The sequence below is a fragment of the Entelurus aequoreus genome, linkage group LG10, assembly GCF_033978785.1.
Source record: "Entelurus aequoreus isolate RoL-2023_Sb linkage group LG10, RoL_Eaeq_v1.1, whole genome shotgun sequence".
NCBI classification, from domain to species: Eukaryota; Metazoa; Chordata; class Actinopteri; order Syngnathiformes; family Syngnathidae; genus Entelurus; species Entelurus aequoreus.
The window spans coordinates 34,184,916-34,211,678 of NC_084740.1; the positions used below are offsets into that span (position 1 = coordinate 34,184,916).

The 26,763-nt window shown below is 38.6% G+C and overlaps 1 protein-coding gene across 3 annotated transcripts in view; it reads right to left on the minus strand.

Annotated features, from left to right (window-relative positions):
- Nucleotides 1-26,763, minus strand: part of LOC133658487 (protein Aster-B-like) — a 105,117-nt gene that overhangs the window by 39,699 nt on the left and 38,655 nt on the right. For 2 of the 3 annotated variants that reach the window (XM_062060575.1, XM_062060576.1), the window contains one exon: nt 15,209-15,229. In XM_062060575.1, the coding sequence (XP_061916559.1) occupies nt 15,209-15,229 (21 nt within the window). Of the gene's footprint in view, nt 1-15,208; nt 15,230-25,564; nt 25,589-26,763 lie in introns of all 3 variants that reach the window. The other variant, XM_062060574.1, reaches the window with a different exon arrangement.

The window sequence follows — 26,763 nt, forward strand, 5'->3', positions numbered from 1 at the left end:
AGTGATGAACAATCAAGTTGTCAGCTAGCGGTTAGCGCTGTAGTTGCCAGCTCGAGATTAGCGCATTAGTTGTCAGCTAGCAATTAGTGCGTTAGCTGTCAGCTTGCGATTAACACTGTAGTTACCAGCTAATGATTAGTACTCCAGTTGCCAGCTAGCGATTAGCGTGCTAGTTGTTAGCTAGCAATTCAAACTTTAGTTGCAAGCTAATGATTAACGCTATAGTTGTTATCTAGTGATGAACAATCAAGTTGTCAGCTAGCGGTTAGCGCTGTAGTTGCCAGCTAGAGATTTGCACGTTAGTTGTCAGCTAGCAATTAGTGCGTTAGCTGTCAGCTTGCGATTAACACTGTAGTTGCCAGCTAATGATTAGTGCGCTAGTGGTAGCTAGCATTTGGTGTACTAGTTGCCAGCAAACACCTGTACGTTCGAGCGTTTGCTGTCCGACATACTTGCTGCGTCTTTTAGTCTGCAACCGGACGGGATGTCACGAGCAACAAAGGTATGTAAATATAGCAGAGATAGATTTTACGTGACTCGATACACGGTAAAAATGTTGCTGGATTGTCATGTCAGGGCCAGCACTCCCTTCACGCAGATCACACGCTGTGCCTAGTGGTTAGACTGTCCGCCCTGAGATCGGAAGGTCGTGAGTTCAAACCCTGGCCGAGTCATACCAAAGACTATAAAAATAGGATCCATTACCTCCCTGTATTTCATCAAGGGTTGGAATTGGGGGTTAAATCACCAAAATGATTCCCGAGCGCGGCCACCGGTGCTGCTCACTGCTCCTCTGACCTCCCAGGGGGTGGAACAAGGAGATGGGTCAAATGCAGAGGGTAATTTCATCACACCTAGTCTGTGTGTGTGACTATCAGTGGTACTTTAACTTTTAACTTTAAGAAGTGCAAGTAAAATGTCAACCAATGAATGACAAGGCACTTATGTGCAATTTTATCATAACATTTTCTTATCCCCTTCCTGCTCTGCCACTGATAAGAATATGATGGTAGCGTTAGCGTTGGGCTCCCAACTGGAGATATTTCGGGAAATTATGCAAATGTAAAAAAATACATTAATAAGGGATGCACAAAATGTTTTATTCAATTCCAAATTGCAACTCATAATTTTTTTTTTTTAAATTACATTATTATAATATAAGAAACTGATGCTTATTCCAAAAAATTCTACATTAGAATGTTTTAGAATAAGCATCAGTTTTTAAAAATACATTTTCAGGCCATCGTCATGCAACCAGAAGGAGCTTTTCTAACCTGTAATCTATATTGAAAAAGTTTCATAAATATTTTACCAAATAATACATTGCAAAAATGGGTTTAAATCAAGAATCGTGTTGAATCGAGAATCAATTATTTTTGTTTATTAATCAATCCAACAAACTAATACACAATAATTCCATAATAATACAATTCCAATTCCAAAACCAAACGCAGCCTAGCAACATTCAGAATAGCAATCAACAGAGCAAGTGAGAGGACACACAAACATGACACAAAACAATCCAAAAGTAGTCAAACAAAAATGAATAATACCAACAACACTATCAATATTAATAAGAATTCCAACATAGCAGTGATTAGAAATCCCTCATTTACATGATCATCACAGCCATTTATAAAAATGAAATAAAAACATTTAAAAAATTTAACAATAGTGTCACACTATTGAGAATCAATTCTGAATTGAATCGTCACCCCAGAAATCATATCGAATCAATAAAGGTGTTCTAAATTTCCCACCCCCATTATTAAATTTTTTTTGCACACAAAAAAAGAACCATCGCTTTAGTAAAAAACATGCATTAATTAACATTCAAGTTTGATTAAAAAAAGTATAAAAATTGTTTCAGATAAATAAAAAATGTTTTGACTTTTTTTTTTTTCCAAAGGGGCCTCAAAATAAAGCTAATTGTGCTAACTAACAATGAAAACAGTAAAGACAACAAAATATCTGACAAATCAGTGCTTGTTTTTGGTATCGGCTCAGTATTGATTAATCATGCACCTGTAGTTGTTGGATGATCAAGGTGTGCAAGTATCAATCAATCATCAATCAAAGTTATTTATATAGCCCTTAATCACAAGTGTCTCAAAGGGCTGCACAAGCCACAACGACATCCTCGGCTCAAATACCACATCAGGGCAAGAAAAAACTCAACTGCCAGGCTTTTATTAATTTAATATTATTATTATTATTTTTTATATATATATATATATATATATATATATATATATATATATATATATATATATATATATATATATATATATATATATGTGTGTATATATATATATATATATATATATATATATATATATATATATATATATATATATATATATATATATATATATATATTACAAAAAAAATAAAAAAATTATTGTTATCATTTACTTACTTTATTTTATTTAATTATTTGTATTTGTTATTTTTAATTTAATTTAATTTGTATTTCATTTTATTATTATTATTATTATTTTTTAATTATTATTATTTTTGTTTAATCTTATTATTTATTTGTATGTGGCGTCGCGCGGGTCTCGCTTCCTGTTGGGTGGGGTCCGTGCCCGTGTGGCCCGACCTTGCGCTGTGGGGTCTCTGTTGGCGACTTGATGTGGTGGCGGCGCGGCGCCCGTGTCTGGTCTGGATACTGTGTCTCGGTTGTTTGGGCGGTGGTGTGTTTGTGCGGGTTTAGGTTGGGGTGGTGGGGTCTTTTGGTGGGGGGGGGTCTCTTGTTTGCGTGTTGGCGTTTGGGCTTGCTGGCGGGCTGGCGCTGGCTGGTGTCTGTGATCCTGTTGGCGTGTGGTTGCCGGTCGCGGTTTTTTTTTGATCGCTTTGATTTGATTGGGTGGTGCTGGCTGTCTGGGGGTGTTGTGGCTGCTGTTTCTGCTGCCGTTTGTTTGTGGTGTGGGCGCCCGTGGCTGCTGGGTCTGGTGCAGGGGGGTGGCTGATGTTGTGACTGGTGGCAGCGCGCGCGCGTGGTGGTTGTCGGGGCTGACAAACTGTGTATATGTATGTGTATGTGTGTGTGTATGTATGTATGTATGTATATATATGTGTATGTGTATGCATGTGTATGTGTGTGTATGTGTACATGTGTATGTTTATGTGTATGTATATATATATATGTATGTATATTTCTGGGGGTACGTTCTGGGCCTGCCTGTCGGGTGGGGGTCGGCGCCTCAGGCTACTGCATCCGGACTGCGTGTCTGGAGCTCCTGGGTCCCACCGTCCATCCCTTCCGGGTGCCCGTCTTGGTTGGGGCCTGCTGGGTCTGGTCCCTGCGTCTACTGTGGTAGCTTGGTGCTGCAGGGTATTCCGAGGTGCTGCGAGTTGGCCAGTTGTTGGGGTAGCGACCTTGTGTGTCAGCATGTCTGTGATCTTCTTTTAATTCTTTTTTTTTTTTTTTTTTATAAATAGATTTAATTATTTATTTATTCTTTTTAAAAATATATATATTTTATTAATATTATTATTATTATTATGTATTTATTTATTTTATTTATTTATTCCCCTACCTCAGGGGATGGACTCGGCGGGGCGGTTGCTGGTTGTTCCATCTCCATCGTTGGGGTCCCTGCGGGTGGGGTGGGTGGTTCCTGTGGCCCCGTGCTGGGTGGTCCTGTGGCGGCCGGCTTGGGTGGGGTGGCCGTGGGCTGGCCTCGCCGCGCTCTCCGGGGGGGGGGGGGGGGGGGGGCGTCCCGCCTTTCTGTCCGTGTGGGGTGTGGTCTCTCGCTGGCTTGGGGTCTGGCTGCCCCTTGCTTTTCTCGTGCCTTGTCCTCTGCTGGGTGCGTCTGTCTGCGGCCTGCTGCTGGCCCTTGTGGGCGGCGCGGTGGGCCAGGCTCTGGGGTTCCTGTCGCTGTCCGGCTTGGCTGCGTGGGGGAGGTGGCCCCTGGTTCCCAGGGCACCACACCTACTGTTTGTGGGATGGGCTCTCGGGGAGGCTGGGGCCGTACTCTGGCTCCCGCACACACTAGGAGTCAAATGTATTGTACATGCAAATTCACATATACTCACACACATACATACAGACATACATAGGTACCTACGCTCCCACATACATATACAAATAAATAAGTACATATTTACACACTCAAAGTTCGTACATCCACACGCACATTCATTATACAAACATACTGTATACCAGTGGCGTGCGGTGAGGTTAATGTCTGGTGAGGCACTGCATCATCACAGTCAGATTTACAAACATATGAACCCTAAATAGTATCTTATTCACCATGTGATTGGCAGCAGTTAACGGGTTATGTTTAAAAGCTCATACCAGCATTATTTACACATACAAACTAGCACACAAAAAAGCACATTTAATAAAAAAAACATTACTATGGTCTTACCTTTCTTGCTGGACATCCAGCCTTTGCGTGTGTACCACGCTGTTTGAAAAGAACGGGTCGTCTGTCCCAAAGTCAAAAGCAAACCTTTTAGCTCCGGCGTTGGTCTACCTCTAATTATTACCTCCTGCTTCGATTGAAAGTCCAGTTTAGAAAACTGTTTTATTTTACATATGTAATCCTCCATGTTTTTAATAAAAGTTCAGGCGAGAGGAAATAAAAAAACGCTGCACTTATTATTGCTAACTTTTTTTTTTCTTCTTTTTTTTTTCTTCTGCGGCGAGGAATGATGTCTGGGATCACTACCGCCCTCTACCACCAGGAGGCTGGATTACTGCGCGCCTCAGACAGTACGTCTTTGGCAGCAGTTTTATGAATGCTCAGCTGAAGAAATACGTTACACACATACAGTTGTTGACAAAATACACTGTACATTATATACCTCAACTAACTAAACTATGGTTTAGTTAGCTGATATAGTTCATATAGCAATACAGTCTCACTGCACAGCAGCTCAGCAGTTAGCCGAGTCATTGTGCACATTCCATGTTGAGGCACAAATCAGTGACGTGCCTCAACTGGCTGCTGATCACCGCACAGTCTCTTCACAGTATTTGAACGGCAAATGTGAAAATAAAAATAAAAATAATCTAAAACTGGTGAAGTTAAATGGAAAATAACTTTAGTATAATCACTGGATACATATAACAATTTAATTTTTTTTTTTTTCTTTTTACATTTTTTTTCTTTCCTCTAGTGACTGCACGCCACTGCTGTATACACATACTGTACATATACATTCACTGTAAAAACATACATATACACATACTGTACATATACACTCACTGTACAAACACACACATACACATACTACACATATACATTCACTGTACAAACACACACATACATATACTGAACATATACATTCACTGTACAAACACACATATACACATACTGTACATATACATTCACTGTTCAAACACACATACTGTATACACATACTGTACATATACATTCGCTGTACACACATATACACATACTGTACATATACATTCACTGTACAAGCACACATATACACATACTGTACATATACAAGTACATATGCACACATACACTCATGCACATAATCACGTTTCATCAAACATATATTAACGTTGTTGCCCTAGGGTAAACTGGGTATAACACATGGCACACTGACAAAGCTTAACCTATTGTTACTATAACAATCTACAAGGTTAATGTAGGTTGCTTCTCTTTCTTCCCCTCCATTTTTCTGCATTCTTTCGTATCTCAAGTTACCATTACGTATATGTATTGTTGCATTTGAACAATTGTATTGTTGATAATAAAGGTAAAGTATTGGTATTGTTTATTATCAATAGCACTATTTCTATTGGTATTCATATTGCTCCATTATTAGTGTAATAATGCTCATTGTCATTTCTGTATTTTTTTTAAAATTTTCGCTAACTGCTTATTTGCTATTACTTTTACCATCATATTTGTACATGTCGTATTTGCTGATGTTGCTCTGTTGTTGTTGTTGTTGTTGTTGTGTTTGCTGTTGTTGTTTTTGTCTCTCTGTCTAATCCCCCTCTTGTCCCCACATTTCCCCCCTCTGTCTTCCTTTTTCTCTCTTTCTATCCCCTCCTGCTCCGGCCCGGCTGCACCAAATGATAATATAAATATATTTAATGAAGTCAAAATACAAGTAAGGCAACAAGAGAAGTATCCTACACTTCTCTTTTGTAAAGTAAATCTGAACAGCCGATATGGGCATCTACATCTGCTATATGATTTGCCCGAGAAGCTGGGCAGGACATTATAAAAAAAAAAAAAAGAAAAAAAGAAAAATAAGAAAAAAAGAATAAACTCAACCCAATGGGATACAATGAGAAACCTTGGTTACAAAAACACAGTAATAATCACCATTGTTGCATTGGCTAAGATTGTCCATTAATAATGTTAATAATGTCAACTGCAAACTCCACTAATTGTTCACTAGGTGTTGTTACACTGGCATCAGTAGACTGACATGTGACAATAGCATGCAAAGTGGACAAAGCCTTGCTTGTATCGTTCACCCTTGTTGCAAATAACGTGATAGCATCATGCTACATTGCTAATGTTATGCAAAGGCATTCAAAGCATGCCCCTTTTGATGGTTTGCACATTTCTTTAGTATAGTGAGAAACGTGTTGCCACCTGTTGCATACCACAATTACCCAATTGTAATTTGGGCCCTTTCACAATCCGTAATTCAAGATTTTGGCATACATAATAATAATTATTGCAGATTCGAAGCCGTATTGGGGGGGGTTTGCAATGAGGGTAGCAACAGCACTGAGCGAGTAGAGTGACAAACAGACCGGGAAAATACAAGTCATGCTTACTCTCATGATATGTTGTCGTTCATGCTGGGGAGAGAACGTACACACAACGGGAATAAGAAGAATAAGAAGAAAAGGAAGGAACACAAAAAAGGATAAAATAATACATTTCTTGGGAACACACTTCACTCACTCCTGTTGTGTATTTGTCAACACAAGCATATAGAAGAGGTTGTAAGGAAGGGTTTGGTCTTAGCACTCCGCCTAGTGGTGTGACAGTAAAGTGCGCCGTGAAGAATTCACAACAATATTTTGTGTTTTTGCGTGACAACAATAAACGTGACAGCACGTCTGATCCAAAGTCTGCAACAATGTTGGGACATGTGTCCGTTGCAGCTGCAGGGGGTGACACTGGAAGGACATTCTTGACCTCAGAGGTCACCATCTCTGTTCTAGGGTTCAGGGTTCAGTGCAAGTTCTGCCACGCTAAAAGTATGTCTTTATAGCTGGATCTGTCTTGTCTTGTACGACTTAACTGTTTTATATACATAAACACATGTGCCTCAAGAAATTTGCACATGTTGTAATCTTTTTGAAAACCAGCACCTTCTGCAGTGAACATTTTTTGTCTACATTGTCCCCTCGCCACATCAGACTTCAAATATTGCAGCTTTACTACATTGCAGATTTTAAAAACATCCATCTATCCATCCATCTTTTTCCGCTTACCCGAAGTCGGGTCGCGGGGGCAGCAGCCTAAGCAGAGAAGCCCAGACTTAACTATCAATCAATTCAACTTTACTAACAGTATCGCCTTAATCACAAATGTCTCAACTAGGGTTGTACGGTATACCGGTATTAGTATATTACCGCAATATTAATTAATCATATTCGGTACTATACCGCCTCTAAAAAGTACCGGTCTCCCACCCCCTGCACCCCCCGCACCCCCCGTCGTCGTCACGTCATGTCATTGCTGGTTTACGAGCATGTTCGTCACTGCACAACCACGGAGTACTTACAAGCAGACACAGTGTGTAGACAGAAAAGGGAGAATGAACGCATTTTGGCCTAAAAACTAAAGATAAAGGTGAAGTTATAACACTGAAATGCCCTCAGGAAGAGGTGCTTTAAGACATGGCTAGCTAGCTAGCGGCTAAAGTCAATCTGCAGTCTGCAGTGTTGTAGCTACTTCCAAATCACTAATCCTTGTCTCCATGGCGACAAATAAAGTAAGTTTCTTACAAGTATCATCCCTGCAGGACGAGGAATAGCTAAACATGCTTCACTACACACCGTAGCTCACCGCCGTCAAAATGTAAACAAATGCCATTGGTGGATCTAAACCTAACATCCACTGTAATGATACCAAGTACAGGAGCGTATCTTGTTGATACTACTATGATTACATCGATTCTGTCGTTTTTTTAAAAGTTTATATTATGTTTATAAACACAGTAAATACGTCCTTGGACACATGAGGACTTTGAATATGACCAATGTATGATCCTGTAACTATTTGGTATCGGATTCATACCCAAATTTTTTGGTGTATACCAAAACTAATGTAAAGCATCCAAACAACAGAAGAATAAGTGATTATTACATTTTAACAGAAGTGTAGATAGAACATGTTGAAAGAGAAAGTAAGCAGATATTAACATTAAATGAACAAGTAGATTAATAATTCATTTTCTACCACTTGTCCTTAATAATTTTGACAAAATAATAGAATGATAAATGACACAATATGTTACTGCATATGTCAGCAGACTAATTAGGAGCCTTTGTTTGCTTACTTACTAATAAAAGACAAGTTGTCTTGTATGTTCACTATTTTATTTAAGGACAAACTTGCAATAACAAACATATGTTTAATGTACCCTAAGATTTTTTGTTGAACTAAAGCCAATAATGCAATAATTTGTGGTTCCCTTTATTTAGAAAAAAGTATCGAAAAGTATCGAAATACATGAAGTTACCGGTACCAACATATTAGTATCGGGACAACACTAATGTCAACATATATATTATTTTTTTAAAGCATATTCTACATATTTTGGCCTAAATTAAGTGCTATATATATTGAGTCTTTATGTCTTATATGTATTATAGGGCCAAATGTGTCGTAAGAGTGAACGCTGCTAACAACACGGTGGACAGTCTTGCCGCTACTGTATCTTTAACGCGAGAATACGTTGACAAACTTTTGGCAGAACAACTTTTTGATTTATCTGCAACTCCTGCCTAATCAATAACACGTCTCCAAATTGGTGAGACGAGAAGTACCAGGAAAGTGCCACATTATGCTAAAAAAGCAGCTGTACGGGATATGCTAAGTGGAGATAACTTCTGTTCTTCTTCGACATCATCAGCTACACATGACATTAGTGAGCATTTGGCTTGAGCGATGTGTAATTACAACGCAATACGCGCAATGCCAACAACACGGAATGCTAACAACACGACAAATGGTCATACCTGCGACTGTCAAGTTTTAGAAAAACTTACGTCCGTTGTAAGCCCAGTTGTAACTTAACAGAAATGTACACAGGATGTTACGAAGTACTTCCACACCGTCGCCTTGTTGTAGCGGCCGGGTGACGTCCATAGCAATGACATTTGGAGGACACTCCAGGCTACCGGTGAGTACTGTAATCTGTAGTGAAACACACTCAAGCAATGTTCCCTCTAATTTTTCATGTGTCTAAGCAAACTCCCTGAGCATTCAGTGGACCACATGTGAACAACATTAGACGTGCGCACTGTCGCCACACAAGCATCACATCTGTCCTAGGGCTGACATAAGTTAAATGTCTTGTTATAATAATCAAATAACAGCAGTCATGTCCAATGTTATTTTCTAATACAAGTGAGTTGGCCCACTGACAATGGAAATAAAAATCTTGTGTTTTATGAGGTGTATGTTGGATATGTTGGGTGGGGGTCCTACTGTGGAAGAATTTGACACATATGCCCCTTTCAGAGACCACATTTTGTTCACCTAATAGCATTCACATTTTGCACAATGAGATGTGTGCTGTAGCACAAGAATGAAATAAAGTGCACAACTTGTTGCCTTTAAAATATATCAGTTTTCATTAGCATTGATGTAATAACCTACTCAGTGGCCTAGTGGTTAGAGTGTCCGCCCTGAGATCGGTAAGTTGTGAGTTCAAACCCCGGCCCAGTCATACCAAAGACTATAAAAATGGGACCCATTGCCTCCATGCTTGGCACTCAGCATCAAGGGTTGGAATTGGTGGTTAAATCACCAAAAATTATTCCCGGCCGCGGCAACCGCTGCTGCCCACTGCTCCCCTCACCTCCCAGGGGGTGATCAAGGGTGATCACACCTAGTGTGTGTGTGTGACAATCATTGGTACTTTAACTTTTACTTTAATATAGTAACTGCATTTCATGATTCATATCCATAAATGAACATTCTTAATACATGACACTAGAATAAGCAACACTCTGATTTTGGAGTATAGGTGTACATGTTTTGACAAAATAAGTGCAGCATTTAACTCTTTTAACTGTTTTTTTGCTCCTACAAGCTAACCTGCATAAAAACAGCAACACACACGTAACACGCTGTTAATGACATTGACTGGCTTTGTGTGAACCACGTTTGTGTGTGGACCTGGTAGTTACATTTTTTAATGTGTGGTGTTGGAGTTGTCCGACTGTTTTTGCGGCCGTGAACGCATCACTGGCTGACCGCAGTCTGGGCATCTTTTGCCGCAAATGAAAGAGAAAGCGGTTGCTGTCAAGCCGACATATAGTTTGTTTGTTTTGGTGCGATTATGGTAGAACGATTCCATTTTTAGCTAGATACAAGTTTTGTTGCTGATGTTGTTTAGCCTGATTACGGCCCACGGTAATCAGCTTTGCGCAATAAAATGATTGCTGATGCAGACAGGGGCGCCGCTAGGGATTTTGGGCTCCATGAAAAGAATCTTTACAGGGCCCCCTGTATTATAATTTCATCATCATTAGGGGCCTCTCTGGGCCCCCCTCCATCAGGGGCCCCTAGAATCCGTTTCCTTTACCCCCCCTTTTCGGCGCCCCTGGATGCAGACGTCGTCATTGTTTAATCTGTTGTGACCACTTGTTGTCACTCACAGTTGCACCGCAAAATCGTACAGAATACATTTTGTTTAAATTTAAAATTTGATTTTTGGATTTAGATTTTGTGCGATATTTGGCGCAGCTTAAGAGAGAACATTGCACTCAAGGCTAGTATATTGGGTGAAACTGACACACTTTGAGTGCCACTGACTTCCTGGTATCCTTGGTCGGTAGCACACAGGACATCAGAAGAAGGGGCCGGGGTTTCCAGTACCTGGTTGACTGAGAGGGCGACGCCCACAAGGAGCGCTCATGGCAGAGCTCGGCAAATATTTTGACTCGGGGGGCCACGTTGAGAGAAAAAAGTGTGTCTGGGGGGGCCAATGTGTATGTGTGTATAAATTATATGTACACATTTAGCTGTAAAAATCTGCTGTACAGTATGTGTGTTTTTTTTCAGGAACACTGATACCAAAAGTTAAAATGTCCGATAAGAGTTCTAAAAACGTTATGACAGACCACCTCAAAAAAACGGAATGACATTTACTGAATGGGACACCCAAAATGTACATTAACCTCTTAAGGCTCAAGCTGTTTGTTTACATGCTTTCTTTTATTTCTCTTTGCTATTTGGGCTTATTGGACCCTACTTAGAATAAAAACTAAAAATCATCTTTTAATAAGATGTACTTAGTCCATAAGTACACAAACGTGTACTTCATGTGTAGTGACATGCAGATTTTTATATTTACACTTTTTTTCCCCAAATTCCATTGTATGTTATACTCTTCTGACACCACCAGATAGCAGTATAAGTGTCCATACGTCGGCATAAGACCCAAATTCAGTAGTGTACAAAAAGAGCTAAAAGGTGCTGTCCAAGCATGTGGCCATTAAGGCCTTTAGAGGTTTTGAAAATAAAGAAAGTGGGATTTACAATATTAACTATGAACAATAAAACACTGAACATTAACAACATATGAACGCCTCTCCTCTTTTACTTCTCAGACCAGCTCCTCGTTAGACATCTTTTACAATCAAGCAAAACAACAAAAATGTAACAAACAGCAAAATATGAATGCAAAGTGTATTAAACACCTACAATATGATATATTATCACGTAAATATCTGCTTCCGCATCTGTTTCTGACACACGCGTTTCGGGCTGGCTGCTCTGAAAACAAACCCCGCCCTCTCTGGTTTGTTCTTCGTCTGAGCTGCTGTGATGTAGATTACCGTAATAACTCGTACAACACCCAAAAGCACAGATTTCGACCATTGAAATACTTTCTATAGTTCAAGACTTACGGTCATTTAAAAACAGCACTGCACATCATAATGGCGGCTACAGTTTTGATGTTAAAGATCTAAAAAAATTGTGTGGCCCACGGTCCGTATTTTGCCCAGGTCTGGCTCATGGGTTTATCCTGTCTGACTTTTACTGTGAGTTTTCCAGTAAGCCAGGTAAGCCACAAAGTGGCATCCATTGATGTGGGGTATTCTGTCACTTTGCGCTACTGACTTCCTGGTATCCTTTTTGCTGTTGCTAATTTGGTTTCTGTTTTCTTAGTTAGTGGAGATAGGCGATGTAATAACCCACACCTGCTTCCCATCACCAATCGGCCCCTTTTTTAAGGTGGAGGTGAGCAGCAGGGAGATGTTGGATCGTTTTTGCTACTTTCGAGTCTGTACTGGCATCTTCCTGCCTCCTCTACTGGAGCCCCTCTGCTAAGTATCCCCTTTAGTTAATATGGCTTATTTAGTATTGCGCCACATGGCTCTGTCCAGGTTCAATCAATCAATCAAAGTTTATTTATATAGCCCTTAATCACAAGTGTCTCAAAGGGCGGCACAAGCCACAACGACATCCTCGGCTCAGATCCCACATCAGGGCAAGAAAAAACTCCACCCAATGGGATACAATGAGAAACCTTGGTTAACCTTGTGATATTTGCTAATTGCTGCTAGTAACTGTTCTCCTTAGGAGTCATTCTATTTTGCCTGTGCCTTAAGTTTTTTTGTTTTTTTGTCTGTCTGTGAAGAACTGTTTGATGAAAATGTGTCGCCGCCGATGTTAAAAACATGTTACGTCTCTTCCCTGCATCTTGGGTCCAACTCGAAACTGAGCCAGACAGAAACGAGTGTAAAGGAGACTATATGGGTGTTATTTCATGTTTACAGGGCTTTATGTAAAAATATATATAGTTTTTTTGGTCAAAAAGTCGGAAATTTTTGGGTCAAAAAGTCTGGATTTTTTTCTCAGTGTCAAAAAATCAGGAGTTTTTTCCAAGTGTCAAAAAGTCGGGATTTTTTCTGTGTCAAAAAGTCTGAAATTTTTTCGTCAAAAAGTCTGTATTTTTTGTAAGTGTTAAAAAGTCAGACATTTTTTTCGTCAAAAAGTCTGTATTTTTTATAAGTGTCAAAAAATCGGCATTATTTCTAAGTGTCAGAAAGTCGGAAATTTTTCTGAGTGTCAAAAAGTCTGGATTTTTTCTAAGTGTCAAGCCCTCTGGATTTTTTGTGTAAAAAGTCGGAAATTTTTTCTTCAAAAAATCTGGATTTTTTCTAAGTGTCAAACTATCGGGATTATTTCTAAGTGTCAAAAAGTCAGAAATGTTTCAAAGTGTCAAAAAGTCTGGATTTTTTTCCAAGTGTCAAAAAATCTGGATTTTTTCTAAGTGTCAAACCCTCTGGATTTTTTCTAAGTGTCGAAAAGTTGGACATTTTTTCGTCAAAAAGTCTGGATGTTTTCTAAGTGTCAAAATATCTGGATTTTTTCTAAATGTCAAAAAGTCTGACATTTTTTCGTCAAAAAAATCGGGATTTTTTCTAAGTGTCAAAATATCGGGATAATTTCTAAGTGTCAAAAAGTCGGACATTTTTCTAAGTGTCAAAAAGTCTGGATTTTTTTCTAAGTATCAAAAAGTCTGGATTTTTTCCAATTGTCAAAAAGTCTGGATTTTTTTTATAAGTGTCAAACCCTCAGGATTTTTTCTAAGTGTCAAAAAGTCTGACATTTTTTCGTCAAAAAATCTGGATTTTTTCCAAGTTTGAAAATATCGGGATTATTTCTAAATGTCAAAAAGTCTGACATTTTTCTAAGTGTCAAAAAGCCTGGATTTTTTTCTAAGTGTCAAACCCTCTGGATTTTTTCTAAGTGTCAAAAAGTCGGAAATTTTTCTAAGTGTCAAAAAGTCTGGATTTTTTCCAAGTGTCAAAAAGTCGGTATTTTTTTGGTCAAAAATGTTTTTTATCCTCCAACTGCGAAAATATTTGATTTATTAATAAGAAACATCCTACTTCGTGTAATATTGCTTACAGTGGTCTGGCCTGGAACCAATTGGCCGCAATAAACAAGGGACACTTGTCATAATCTCTAATGATAATTATCATTACTTTCATGTATTTTGTTGTATTTCCTGTGCAGCTCTCTAATCATGTTTTCATTTCCTGTTTGATTTCTTTTGCCACTATATTTCTCCAGTCCGGGCATTGATCTCACCAGTTTCTGGTTGCTAATCAGGATGTTTAAATTGGCTAAATGCCAGTCCTGTCCTTTTAGACGGGCCTATAGACTATTACTTGACTTATTAGCGTTAATGTTGCTTTGCTTCGTTGTTTAATAACTAAAATGTGCAGAGCTTCATGTGCACTCCCCTGCTGCACTACCTCTCTGTTTTTGTTATTCAACTGCCGTGTCTGCATCCTGGGGTCACGGCCAACAAAACGCCACACATCAATGTAACAACAGTTTTTGGGAAAAAAATTGCCCTGTACAAAACACAAATGTCCACTGCAGAGGACGCTGGTCCGGTTATATTGCTGTGAGTACACACAGTAAATTACACTAGGGACAAACCTAAAATGAAACAAGATTGTGCACATTAGTTATGGTTTAGCATTCATAGATACAGTATACTATTTCCAAGAATCAGTCAGACCCAGATGTTGAGCAAAGGCATCAATCACTAAGGTCTAACTGTTGCTCTTTTAAACTTGTGCTAGGCCTGTAGGATGCCCAAAAGTGGTTGGCAGAAAACCAGGTCAGGAAAAAAACATCCTTCCTGATCCCAACTCTCCATTCATCACTGACACACACACACACACACACACACACACACACACACACACACACACACACACACACACACACACACACACACACACACACACACACACACACACACACACACACACACACACACACACACACACACACACACACACACACACACACACACACACACACACACACACACACACACACACACACACACACACACACACACACACACACACACACACACACACACACACACACACACACACACACACACACACACACACACACACGTACGTGTAAACAACAAACTGTGCAGCCAAAAACAAACATGTAAATAACATAGAAGAAAAAAAGGGGGCACTTACGTTGTACCAGCTTTGGCTCTTCTGCAGAGAGGCAGAGATAAAGAGAGAGAGAGAGAGAGCGAGAGAAAAGAGAGAGAGAGAGAAAGGAGATTGAATTATTCCACATGCTGAGGATGTGAAAAATGACCAGGTGCACGTGTGAAGGTCAGTTTTAGCCGGCATCCTATTACATCACAACCCTGACACATATTGTAAGTCTTTATCTACAAATGATTCAAATATGGAATATAAATAAAATTCCTAGCACAATTTAATGACTACGGGTGTGTTTTACAAAAGACAATGCGGTGCAAGCCTCAAACACAATTAATTATATACTAACTATATAATTAATACTTCACAATTGAGTAAATGCTGAGCTTTGTTTTTGAAACAGCTCCAATACTGGATCTTATTAAACTGTGTACCTAATGATATGTCCAGTGTGTGTATTATATATTTATTGGGCTTATTGAGAGACATTTTTTGGTATGAATATGAATAAGATGCTACCAATGCAAACACAATTAGTGTGTATTGTGCTCTTTCCAAAAAATAGTTTTGTTCAGACTTAGAACAGCAGAGGGCAGCAAAGTGTCGTCATTGCAAATCATCTTAATGACATGACAGGTACAGTTTTATTTGGCCTCATAAAGAGGACTGGAGGAGAACTTCCAGAAGGAAACATGCAGGATATCATTCAAGGGAGATACGGGGCATAAAAAAAAATAAAAATCAGAAGTTGCAGATTGTCATAAAAATGAAAACAATTGAAGAAAATGACACCTGTCCTCTTTTGCAAAATGTATATAATAATAATTATCTAACCTGAAATGTATGTAGTGTTATTATTATGTGTGTTCTGAAACTACCATTATTCAATTTATTGAAGAAAAAATGCAACAATATTATTGTGTGCGCACACAATCACCGCAAATATAATGCATTTCAACGTTTTTTAAACATTTTTTAAATTTAAAAACACGCTGGCTGCTCACTTGAACAGTGAGATGACCCGAAGCCTGCCTGTGACGTTCACTGAGTTAATGTGGGCTAATCTGATTTGAAGGTGACAGAGACACAAGGGAGGAATTATACTTTGAAGCTACCACCTGAATAAAGTAAATGCTGCGTGTGTGCGTGTGTGTGTGTGTGTGCGTGTGTGTGTGTGTGTGTGTCCTGGTGGGGAGATTGATCCTGCAGAGTTGACACACTTGTGCTAGTTTGTAGTTTGTCGACGTATTGGAAGAAAATCAACTATATAAGTGCATTTATAAATCAAGTAAATGTATTTATTTAATATGAAAAATACACCTCTCTAATATTTGTGTTCTTTAATAGTCTGAAGAAACACTGATGTGTGACAGTGCATTTATTTTTAGTACCCGGGCTGACAAGCCAACAGCTAATTGTGCATGTTCATACACAGTGTGGAGCCGCTCTTCTAAGTTAATAGCAGTCACCCCCATTGCTTCAAAAAAACCCTGCTTATCTTAAGTAATATAATTACTAGAGCAGTGTTTTTCAACCTTTTTTGAGCCAAGGCACATTTTTTTCATTAAAAAAATTACGAAGGCACACCACCGGCAGAAAAGGTTAAAAAAGGAAACTCCACCAGGTTGTCATGCCTTATTTTGAGTTTGTTGTCGTTTCCTGTGTGTAGTGCTTTAGTTTCTGTCTTACGCTGTTAATTTGGTGACCCTTCCTGTTTTGTTGGTGTTCTCCTGTAGCACCGTCACACCTTCCTTTGAGTTCTATTGCCCGCACCTGCTTTGTTTTCGCAATCAAGACTATTTAAGTTGTACGTACGCTATCCTTCTTTGTGGGGTCACATCATGTACGGATGTACTTTTGTGGACGCCGTCTCCGCTCCACACGCTGTAAGTTTTTGCTGTCGTCCAGCATTCTGTTTTTGTTTACTTTGTAGCCAGTTCAGTTTTACTTTTGTTTTGCAGAGCCATCCCTATGCTTCAGTGCCTTTTCCTAGCAGGACTTGCCTTTTGTTCATTTTTGGTTCAAGCGTTACATACCTTTTACATACCAAAAAAGGTTGAAAAACACTGCACTAGACAACGGCACATTATTATAATTATTGATTTGCAAAAAAACATTTTTTGGACCAATTAGGTGAAGTTGCATAATTTTCCCACCGCACACCAGACAATATCTCACGGCACACTAGTGTGCTAGAGGATGATGCTCAACATGCTCAACATGTTACACACAGAGAGCAAGCCATGAGCAGGCATGCTAATAGCTAAGCTAACCGCTAAAGTAGCTTGAAATAACAGAATAAGTGCTTGGTACACTTTAAGAAGCCCGAATGGACAAATAAACCATGCATATTTCAAAGGGGTCCTATTATAATTTTTTTTTCTAAAAATAAACCACTTCTTTGTGGTCTGCACAACATGTAATGGTGGTTCTTTGGTCAAAATGCTGCATAGATTATGTTTTATAGACCATCTTCTCCCGGCCATCTTTCTTGTAGTTTTTGGCACGTCCATAGCGAGTCTACTGACAGATTAAGTTCGAACTATACGCTACTTTGTATTAAAAATGGCAACAACGGCAAGGATGCACGACCTCTCCGTTGTTTGCAAATGCACAAAATCGTTGAATTTCAATATTTATTGAATCACAAATATTGAAAATCATCGATTTGGTGCATTTGCAAACAGCTAAAATGATGTACAACGCAAACTATAACCTGCTACCCAAGAATTTACAACAATTCTTCTCAACAAAAAAGGAGAAACATTTGTATGCACGTACAACACTTAAAACCTTTAGCATATGCGTATGTGGAATTAAATTATGGAATGAATTAACCAAAGAAATCCAACAAAGCACCAATATGATTCAGTTTAAGAGAATGTTCAAACTACAAGTGTTCACAAAGTACACTGAAGAACAATTATAAACATCTTGAACCCTTTTTTTTTTAGATTACGGTATGTATTATGTATTTAATATGTTTACTTACTATGGTATATTATTTATTCATAATTCATTTATTCACTGTTCTGTCACAGAGAACAAGGAAATGGGATAAAATTGTTATGGTATGAAAAGGGGTAGAATTAAATCAACTCTGCTTTTTCCTACTCCTTTTCGGACGTGCTGTAATGAAACAACAGGAAATATGTGATGCATTACATTGTAAATAAACTGAAACTCAACTGAACTGAACTGAACGGAACAAACCCAGGTGATTTGGGCCCCTGCCTTTATCCCATCCTGCACAGGGATACGCCATGCACAGCAAAAACGGAAATCTAAGTAAGATGAAATATCTCAAATAAGGGTGATATTTGCTTATTTTCTGTCTGATAAGATCATTCTTCTCACTAAGAAGATTTTATGTTAGAGTGTTTTACTTGTTTTAAGGGTTTTGGTCCTAAATGATCTCAGTAAGATATTGCAGCTTGTTGCTGAGATTGTATGACCTATATTGAGTAAAACATGCTTGAAACTAGAATATCAACTGATGCAAAGCTGTGTCATCAACACTCACAAGTATAAAACTACTTTTTTAAAGTAATAATTTCTTACTTCAAGCATGAAAAAAAAAATCATGATGCTGAGCGCATATCATTATGTCAAGATAATGGCACTAGCATTTACTTAATTTAAGAATATTTTTCAACATATTGAGCAAAAAGGTGTAATATTTTTTTTCTACCAAGAAAAGTGCACTTGTTATTAGTGAGAATATACTTATTTTAAGGTATTTTTGGGTTCATTGAGGTTAGCTAATTTTACTTGTTTTGGAAAGTCTTGACAAGCCCAATTTTCTTGTTCTATTGGCAGATAATTTTGCTTAGTTCAAATAAAATACCCCCAATTTTTGTATTTTTTTTCGGTATTTTTTTTTCTTGTTTTTGAGTCGAGTGTGCTGACTGCCATATGTACGTTAGTAAATCTCACTGCCTGACAACTTCAAGAGTGTGGAAAAGACAAAATATATATATATATATATGTATATATAGAAGGCTAGATACATGAGCACTGCTGCAGATATAATACATACAGTAGATATAGCTAGATATATCACGCCCCCTCATGCAGTCTGCCCACAGGGTGACAGGGTATTCCATTGTTTAGACGGCATGAAAACAAAAACAACAAGAATGTCGGCACATTGTCCTGCATTTGCTTGAAGAATACACGGTACTGTTGAAACAAGGACGATAGGAATACCGTCAATTCCGGACTATAAGCCGATACTTTTTTACCCACATTTTTAACCGGCGGCTTATAAGACGGTGAGTCTTACAAGTAATCTATCTATTTATATCTGCACCTTCTTTTGTAAATGCAAACTACCATGAGCTAATGCAACAACATTTCGTTCTTATCTGTACTGTAAAGTTCAAATTTGAATGACAATAAAGGAAGTCTAAGTCTAAGAGTCTGATTTATTGATTTTTCTTTGCCGACGACCATAATAAAAATTTAAAAAAAAAGAAGAAAAACAAGCAAATCCAATGAGAAGGTGTTTTATGGTTTGTGCTATGGCGCCATCTTTTGGACGAGTTCCCTCACTGCAGGTGCTGCAGTGTCCTTCCATGTACTGGTAGTGCCCTTTTTTTTTTTTTTCTTCAACCGGAATGCCTTCCATAGCGTTTTTACTCATATGGATTCTTCTGTCATTACTCCAAGCAACGTTTGCAAGTTTAAAGGCCTACTGAAATGAATTTTTTTATTTAAACGGGAATAGCAGATCCATTCTATGTGTCATACTTGATCATTTCGCGATATTGCCATATTTTGCTGAAAGGATTTAGTAGAGAAAATCGACGATAAAGTTCGCAACTTTTGCTCGCTGATAAAAAAAGCCTTGCCTGTACCGGAAGTAGCGTGACGTCACAGGAGCTAGTATTCTTCACAATTCCCCGTTGTTTACAATGGAGCGAGAGATTCGGAGCGACAAAGCGACGATTACCCCATTCATTTGAGCGAGGATGAAAGATTCATAGATGAGGAACGTTACAGTGAAAGACTGGAGAGGCAGTGATGGACGTATCTTTTTTCACACTGACCGTAACTTAGGTACAAGCTGGCTCATTGGATTCCACACTCTCTCCTTTTTCTATTGTGGATCACGGATTTGTATTTTAAACCACCTCGGATACTATATCCTCTTGAAAATGAGAGTCGAGCACGCAAAATGGACATTTAAAGTGACTTTTATCTCCACGACAATACATCGGTGACACACTTAGCTACTGAGCTAACGTGATAGCATCGTTCTCAATTGAAGATAGAAACAAAATAAATAAATCCCTGACTGGAAGGATAGACAGAAGATCAACAATACTATTAAACCATGTACATGTACATGTACGTGTACACGGTTAAAAATTCTCAGCCTGGTAAGGCTTATCAATGCTGTTGCTAACGACGCTAAAGCTAATTTAGCAACTTAGCAACCGGTGTTGTGCCTGAAACCTCACAGAACTATGATAAAAACATTAGCGCTCCACCTACGGCAGCCAGCCCTCATCTTCCCATCAACAGCCGTGCTCACCTGCGTTCCAGCGATCGACGGCGCGACGAAGGACTTCATCCGTGGGTTTGGCGGCAAGCATCGGCTAGGCGTAGTAAGTAGTCCTTGTTGTGTTGCTGTAAGTATTGTACTTAGCCGCTAATACACCGATCGATCCCACCTACAACGTTCTTCTTTGCAGCCTCCATTGTTCATTAAACAAATTGCAAAAGATTCACCAACACATATGTCCAGAATACTGTGGAATTTTGTAGAAGAAAACAAGAGGTTTCTGTATCGGGTTCGACGGGGTCCAACCACTTCCGTGGATTCTGTGACGTCACGCGCATAAATCATATCCAAAGGAGTTTTTCAACCGGAAGTGTGGCGGGAATTTAAAAATTGCACTTTATAAGTTAACCCGGCCGTATTGGCATGTGTTTCAATGTTAAGATTTCATCATTGATATATAAACTATCAGACTGCGTGGTCGGTAGGGATGATACTCGAAACCGGTTTTCCCGGTTGTTCGATAAGAAAAGAACCGAGTTCTCGGACTCGAATCCCTTTTTGAGAACCGGTACCCGTTATCGAGACCACTAAAGTAAAGAAAAAGAGTTGGTTCTTTATTCGAATCCCTCGGAACGAATCCCGTGCCGACCAGAAATGCTCCGTGTGACATCACAAGAACACTTTTCGGGGCTACCGCGCATGCTTGTCACTCCCGTTGCATGCTGGGTAGTGTAGTTGTTATATTCCCTAGCTCATAACATCTTTCCCCCTCTAAACGAATAATGTTAACTCAATAAAGTGTATTTCTTTTTTTAGCTTTAACTTTTCATTTTTTTAGCATTGTAACCACATTTGCAAACAACTTTTCTCTTCATAGAAGTTTCTTTCAATAAAGAAACAAAGTGCAAAAATGTCAAAGCATCATAACAAACAGTTATGTCAAATAGCAGCAGAAGTGCACTTTTTGGAGAGCTGTATTATTTTCAGTTTTGTGCCCAAGGGACCAATTTTATTTAACACTATATTATTATTTATACACCTATAGTGATCACAGAGACAGGTTGTTTCTGTGTTACTGTATATATTTGTTTTTCTGAAAAATCCCACTTAATATACTTTGGGTAACAACAGTCAATATTTATTTTTTTTATTTTATTTTTTTAGGGGGGTAACAGTCAATATTTATTTATTTATTAGATTTTATTTTTTTAGGGGGGTAACAGTCTATATTTATTTATTTATTAGATTCAATTGTTTTCTTATATAATAAAAGTGAGCTTTTGTTAAACCAATTATTGTGTTTTTTTTTTCATATACAACAACCTATCTGGACTCGATAAGAGAATCGATAAGGAATCGGTTCGATAAGAGGATTCGATAATAGGCTCGAACTCTATAATTTCTTATCAAACATCATCCCTAGTGGTCGGTAGTAGTGGGTTTCAGTAGGCCTTTAACAGTATAACTAACACTGTTTACACTTACTAAACTGTCCCATGCGTGATGTCTGTAGGAGTGTTCTAATGCATATTTGTACATGGTATCATAATGTAATGAAGCTAGCGTCGTTAGCAATTGTTAACATGCTAACACGTGTACGAGTGTCCTTATTAGTATTATCAACTTACAATTGGCATTCTTTTTGTATTGTTTCAGTTTCATAAAGTCCTTAGTAAATTCACCAAAACATCACTGTGGAGTTATTGAGTCTGTTAAGCTGATTGGAGAGCTAGCTTCCGCAGCTAGTGGGTGCATGTCGATGACTTCTGTTTTGTTTTATCTGCCGTTTCACTGCCGTGTTACAGACACCGCTTGGAAACAATTAAGGTATGTTACAGAATCTTTCTGTGTAAATAACTAATTTTGCAATGTGTATATCTGCAGCGTATAATCCGGTGCAGCTAATATATGGAAAAAAACCCCCGTAAAATTTAGTGCGTGTGGCTAATATACTGGTGCGCTCTATAGTCCAGAAAATGCATTGATATATATATATATTTTGATGTTTTTATGTTGACAAAGTAAAACGCATGAAAATCAAATGCCTTAAATGGGAAAGTGGCCCCTGCCAAGATGGCTGCCACATAGGTACGTCGCTTAGCATGTATGCTACGTATCTATGGGCGTGCGTATATGGCGAGCGGGCATCCTTGTTGTTTTGGTGGCTTCAAAAAACCACAAATTGCACCTAGCCCCCGGTGTGTCGTATGTACCTACTTATATCTATGGCTCAAAACGTTGTCACACATGCAAGCTAGCTTAGCAGTTAGCATCATGAATTGATTAACGTGGACCCCGACTTAAACAAGTTGAAAAACTTATTCGGGTGTTACCATTTAGTGGTCAATTGTACGGAATATGTACTGTACTGTGCAATCTACTAATAAAAGTTTCAATCAATCAATCAAAGCACGGTTTCTACTTTCCTCCTGCCTGTGTTTTGCTCCGTGTGTCTCTGCGCTAGTCCCACATTTTAGAACCGTCTATCACTTTATTCAACATACTTATAATCGATAATTGGATGTTTTGTCCATTGAATCACAATCGTCCACGTTTTAAGCGATATGCAAGAATCGATTGTTTCACCTCACATATAATATTCCTGTATTTAAAAGTCAATATAGATTGTATAATCAATAAACTCTGGATAAAAAATGAATAAATAAAAAATCATTAAAGATTGTAAAATCAATAAATCCCGCAAAAAAAAAAAAAAAATCATTAACCACCTAAATGACATTCGTTGTAGTTTATAGTTTATATAATTATATAATTCAGTTTTTTAGGGCTGTCCAAAAAAACTAACAAAACCCCCCCCCAAAAAAATTATAGTAGATTTTTAGGGCTGTCAAATAAGACATATTACATTTTTAGGGCTGTCACGTAATAAAAAAATGAGGAATCATTAGGGATTAATATAGGCTCCAGCACCCCCTGCGACCCCAAAAGGGACAAACGGTAGAAAATGGATGGATGAATGGACATTCATTGTCACTTGGGTACTAAAAAGATATTGTCATATTTTTTCTTGGACAGCCCTAAAACATATTTTCCCCTACAAAAAAAATCATTAAATGACGATTAATGTAGTTTAGGTCCTTAATTATCATCCATCCATCCATCCATTTCCTACCGCTGATCCCTTTTGTCAATCATGCCCAGAGATGGGTACCGTTCACATTTGAACTGATACGGTACCAATTCCCGACCCCATTACTCAACAATAGAGACTTTCTGTACTTTTTGAATGTGTTAATAAATATGACGTCTTTTTGATAATAACGTTTCATTTTTTATCGCAACATCTAAAAATGATCTGTTTATGGTAAATACCATCTTGTTATTTGCAAGTACGATATTATGTTGCAATTACAGTTGCAAGTCCAAGATGTTAGTAGTGTATAGTTCATGGTCTTGTTTTGTTGCGACCCAAAAAAATAACTTATTTTGCAGCAGCTGTTTGATTCTAATGTGGATCTTACTTGTAGTTTTCATTGACATATTGAAGGTGTTGAAAGTGCCATGTAAAATTGCTAATGCTAATCAGTAGCATGTCAATAGCAAAGAGAATTTAAACAAGCATCAAACTAGCTCATCTTTGTAAAAGTGGAGCCTTACTTTGCTTTCGTTGAAGCGTTTTTTGAGTCAATTTCTTTGTTGGCAGTGAAAATTGCAACCTTACCTAGAGCAGTGTTTCTTAACCATATGGCTGGGGCCCATTTTTGGGCCGCAAAAAAATATTAGCATCTCAGCTGTGCTCCACATGGGCCGCGGCGGTGTTCAGTTGTTGTACACTTTTCCACCACTTGTGGCAGTAATGACAATCTCAAACAAAGTCATAGGTTTCTCAAGCGCAAAAATTATGACTCAAGTAGTAAAGTTGTATTTTCACTTGCCTTTTAATTTTATTGACAGTTTAGAAAATTCTAACTATTTTTTGTCTATTTTAGCACAACATAATTGTATGCAAATGTATTTTTTGTCTGTCAAGGGAAATTGTTCCTCATTGGCTCAGAAGGCTAATTGATGATTAGAAAACCCTTGTGCAATCATTTTCACACATCTGAAAACAGTTTAGCTCGTTACAGAAGCTACAAAAAAGACCTTCCTTTGAGCAGATTGAGTTTCTGGAGCATCACATTTGTGGGGTCAATTAAACGCTCAAAATGGCCAGAAAAAGAGAACTTTAATCTGAAACTCGACAGTCTATTCTTGTTCTTAGAAATGAAGGCTATTCCACAAAATTGTTTGGTTGACCCCAAGCTTTTGAACGGTAGTGTAAGTCTAAGGTTTATGTGTTGAATAATGTTGTGACTTTTGCATGGTTTCATATCATTTGACCAGGTTGTGAACTGTAAGTAGGTTAGATATAATTATTGAATACGATTAAAAATCAGGAGTAAGGTTACTAATTCAGTGTTAATATTTGATTGGGGCCCGGGCCCCTACGTAGTGGAAAAGTTGAGCCCCGAGGTTAAAAAGGTTTAGAATCCCTGGTAGTTTAAAAGGCTTGCCATCAACACAGACAGGACCTACAGGACTTAAGTGGGACAGCAACCACCAACACGTACAGTTTGAGTGAAACTGAAACGTTTTCTATGCTTATTTCCTCCTAAATATTTTGGTAAAATCTATCTGCCGCATTCCGATGATGACAAAGCCTGACAAAAACATGTTTAAAAAAATGCTACACTGTTTTTTTAATGTACATTAGCACGACTAATCACAACACTGGGATGCACTGACAGAGGAGCCTATAGAGTCACATATACTGAGGAAGTGTGTGGGTGTCGGGGGGCTGCAAGGATTGAGTGGGAGGGTTTTTCGGGGCAGCAGGGGTCGCCAAAAGGAAAAAAAAAAGAAGAAATTCTTACTTTTATCAGGTTTAGTCTGTCATACTGAAAGACAATTCAAGAGAAAACAAAGTCAGATGAGCATCGAAAAGCATAAAAAAAAAGAAGGGGGAGGGGCTAATTTGGCCGTCGGAGGCCCGATGATGTCATCGAGCGTTTAAATGTGACGCGTTTGACACGAGGGAGCGACGTGATGGTCGGTGGTTGCCCCTCCCCATTCGCTGCTGTTTTATTTGGATTGCATTAGGGGTCGGGTGATCAGGCTCACGTTGCCAGGGCGACCTCACGCCATGGTCTGGGGGTCATGTGACCGAGGCTGACTGAGGCTTACACGAGGGACGGGAGGGGCGGCGTGAGTGCTGTTTGTCGGCCGCCTCAGATTGAGACACAAAAGTGAGGGGTGATGTAATCATTGTGCGAGTGTTTGTTGTTGCGCGCAATACGTGTGTGTCTGTGTGCAGCAAATAGAGCATCCTAAGAGGCGGCCTCTTGTTTATTTGACTTGCAATTTTCCCTGCTTCTACTAACACCACTTAAAAACAACCATTTCAACTATTTATGATTAGACACTGCGCAGCATGACAGCATTTAAAAAGAAAGCTAGTCGGTTTTTTTCAATTTACCAAATTTGTCTTCCGAAATGCACATGCACTCACGGGCCAAGACATTAGGTACACCCACACGATCAAGTAAGCTCTAATACAAAAGTTGTATACAAAACATGATGATGATGCTCTGTTTTGATTGACTACAAAAGCAAAACTAAACATGGTCCTAATATATATTGGCATAAACAGCTGTGGCTGTAGGCAACCTCATGATGTTGTTTTGTATTATGAACAGCTGTGGCTATAGGCAACCTCATGATGTTTTGTATAAACTCCACAAAGTGGCAATAGCTACATTTGAAGTATCACAAGTAGCCACTGTCCAGCAGCTTTATCTATCACCCTTCCTGTACTGTTGACAATGAACTCATTAGATGTGTTAATGCTGACTGAGCAGTTTGTGCCTTACAGTTATGACAACATTGAGTTGAGTTTGAGTTGAGTTTGGGTTTATTTCGAACATGCAAGCATACAACATGATACATCACAATTTCCAGTTTCTCTTTTCAACATGTTCGAAAAGGAGTAGGAAGAAGCAGAGCTTATTTAATCCTACCCCTTTTCTTTACATAACACTTGCTAAAACTTTTTGTTCACTTCCTGTTCACAATT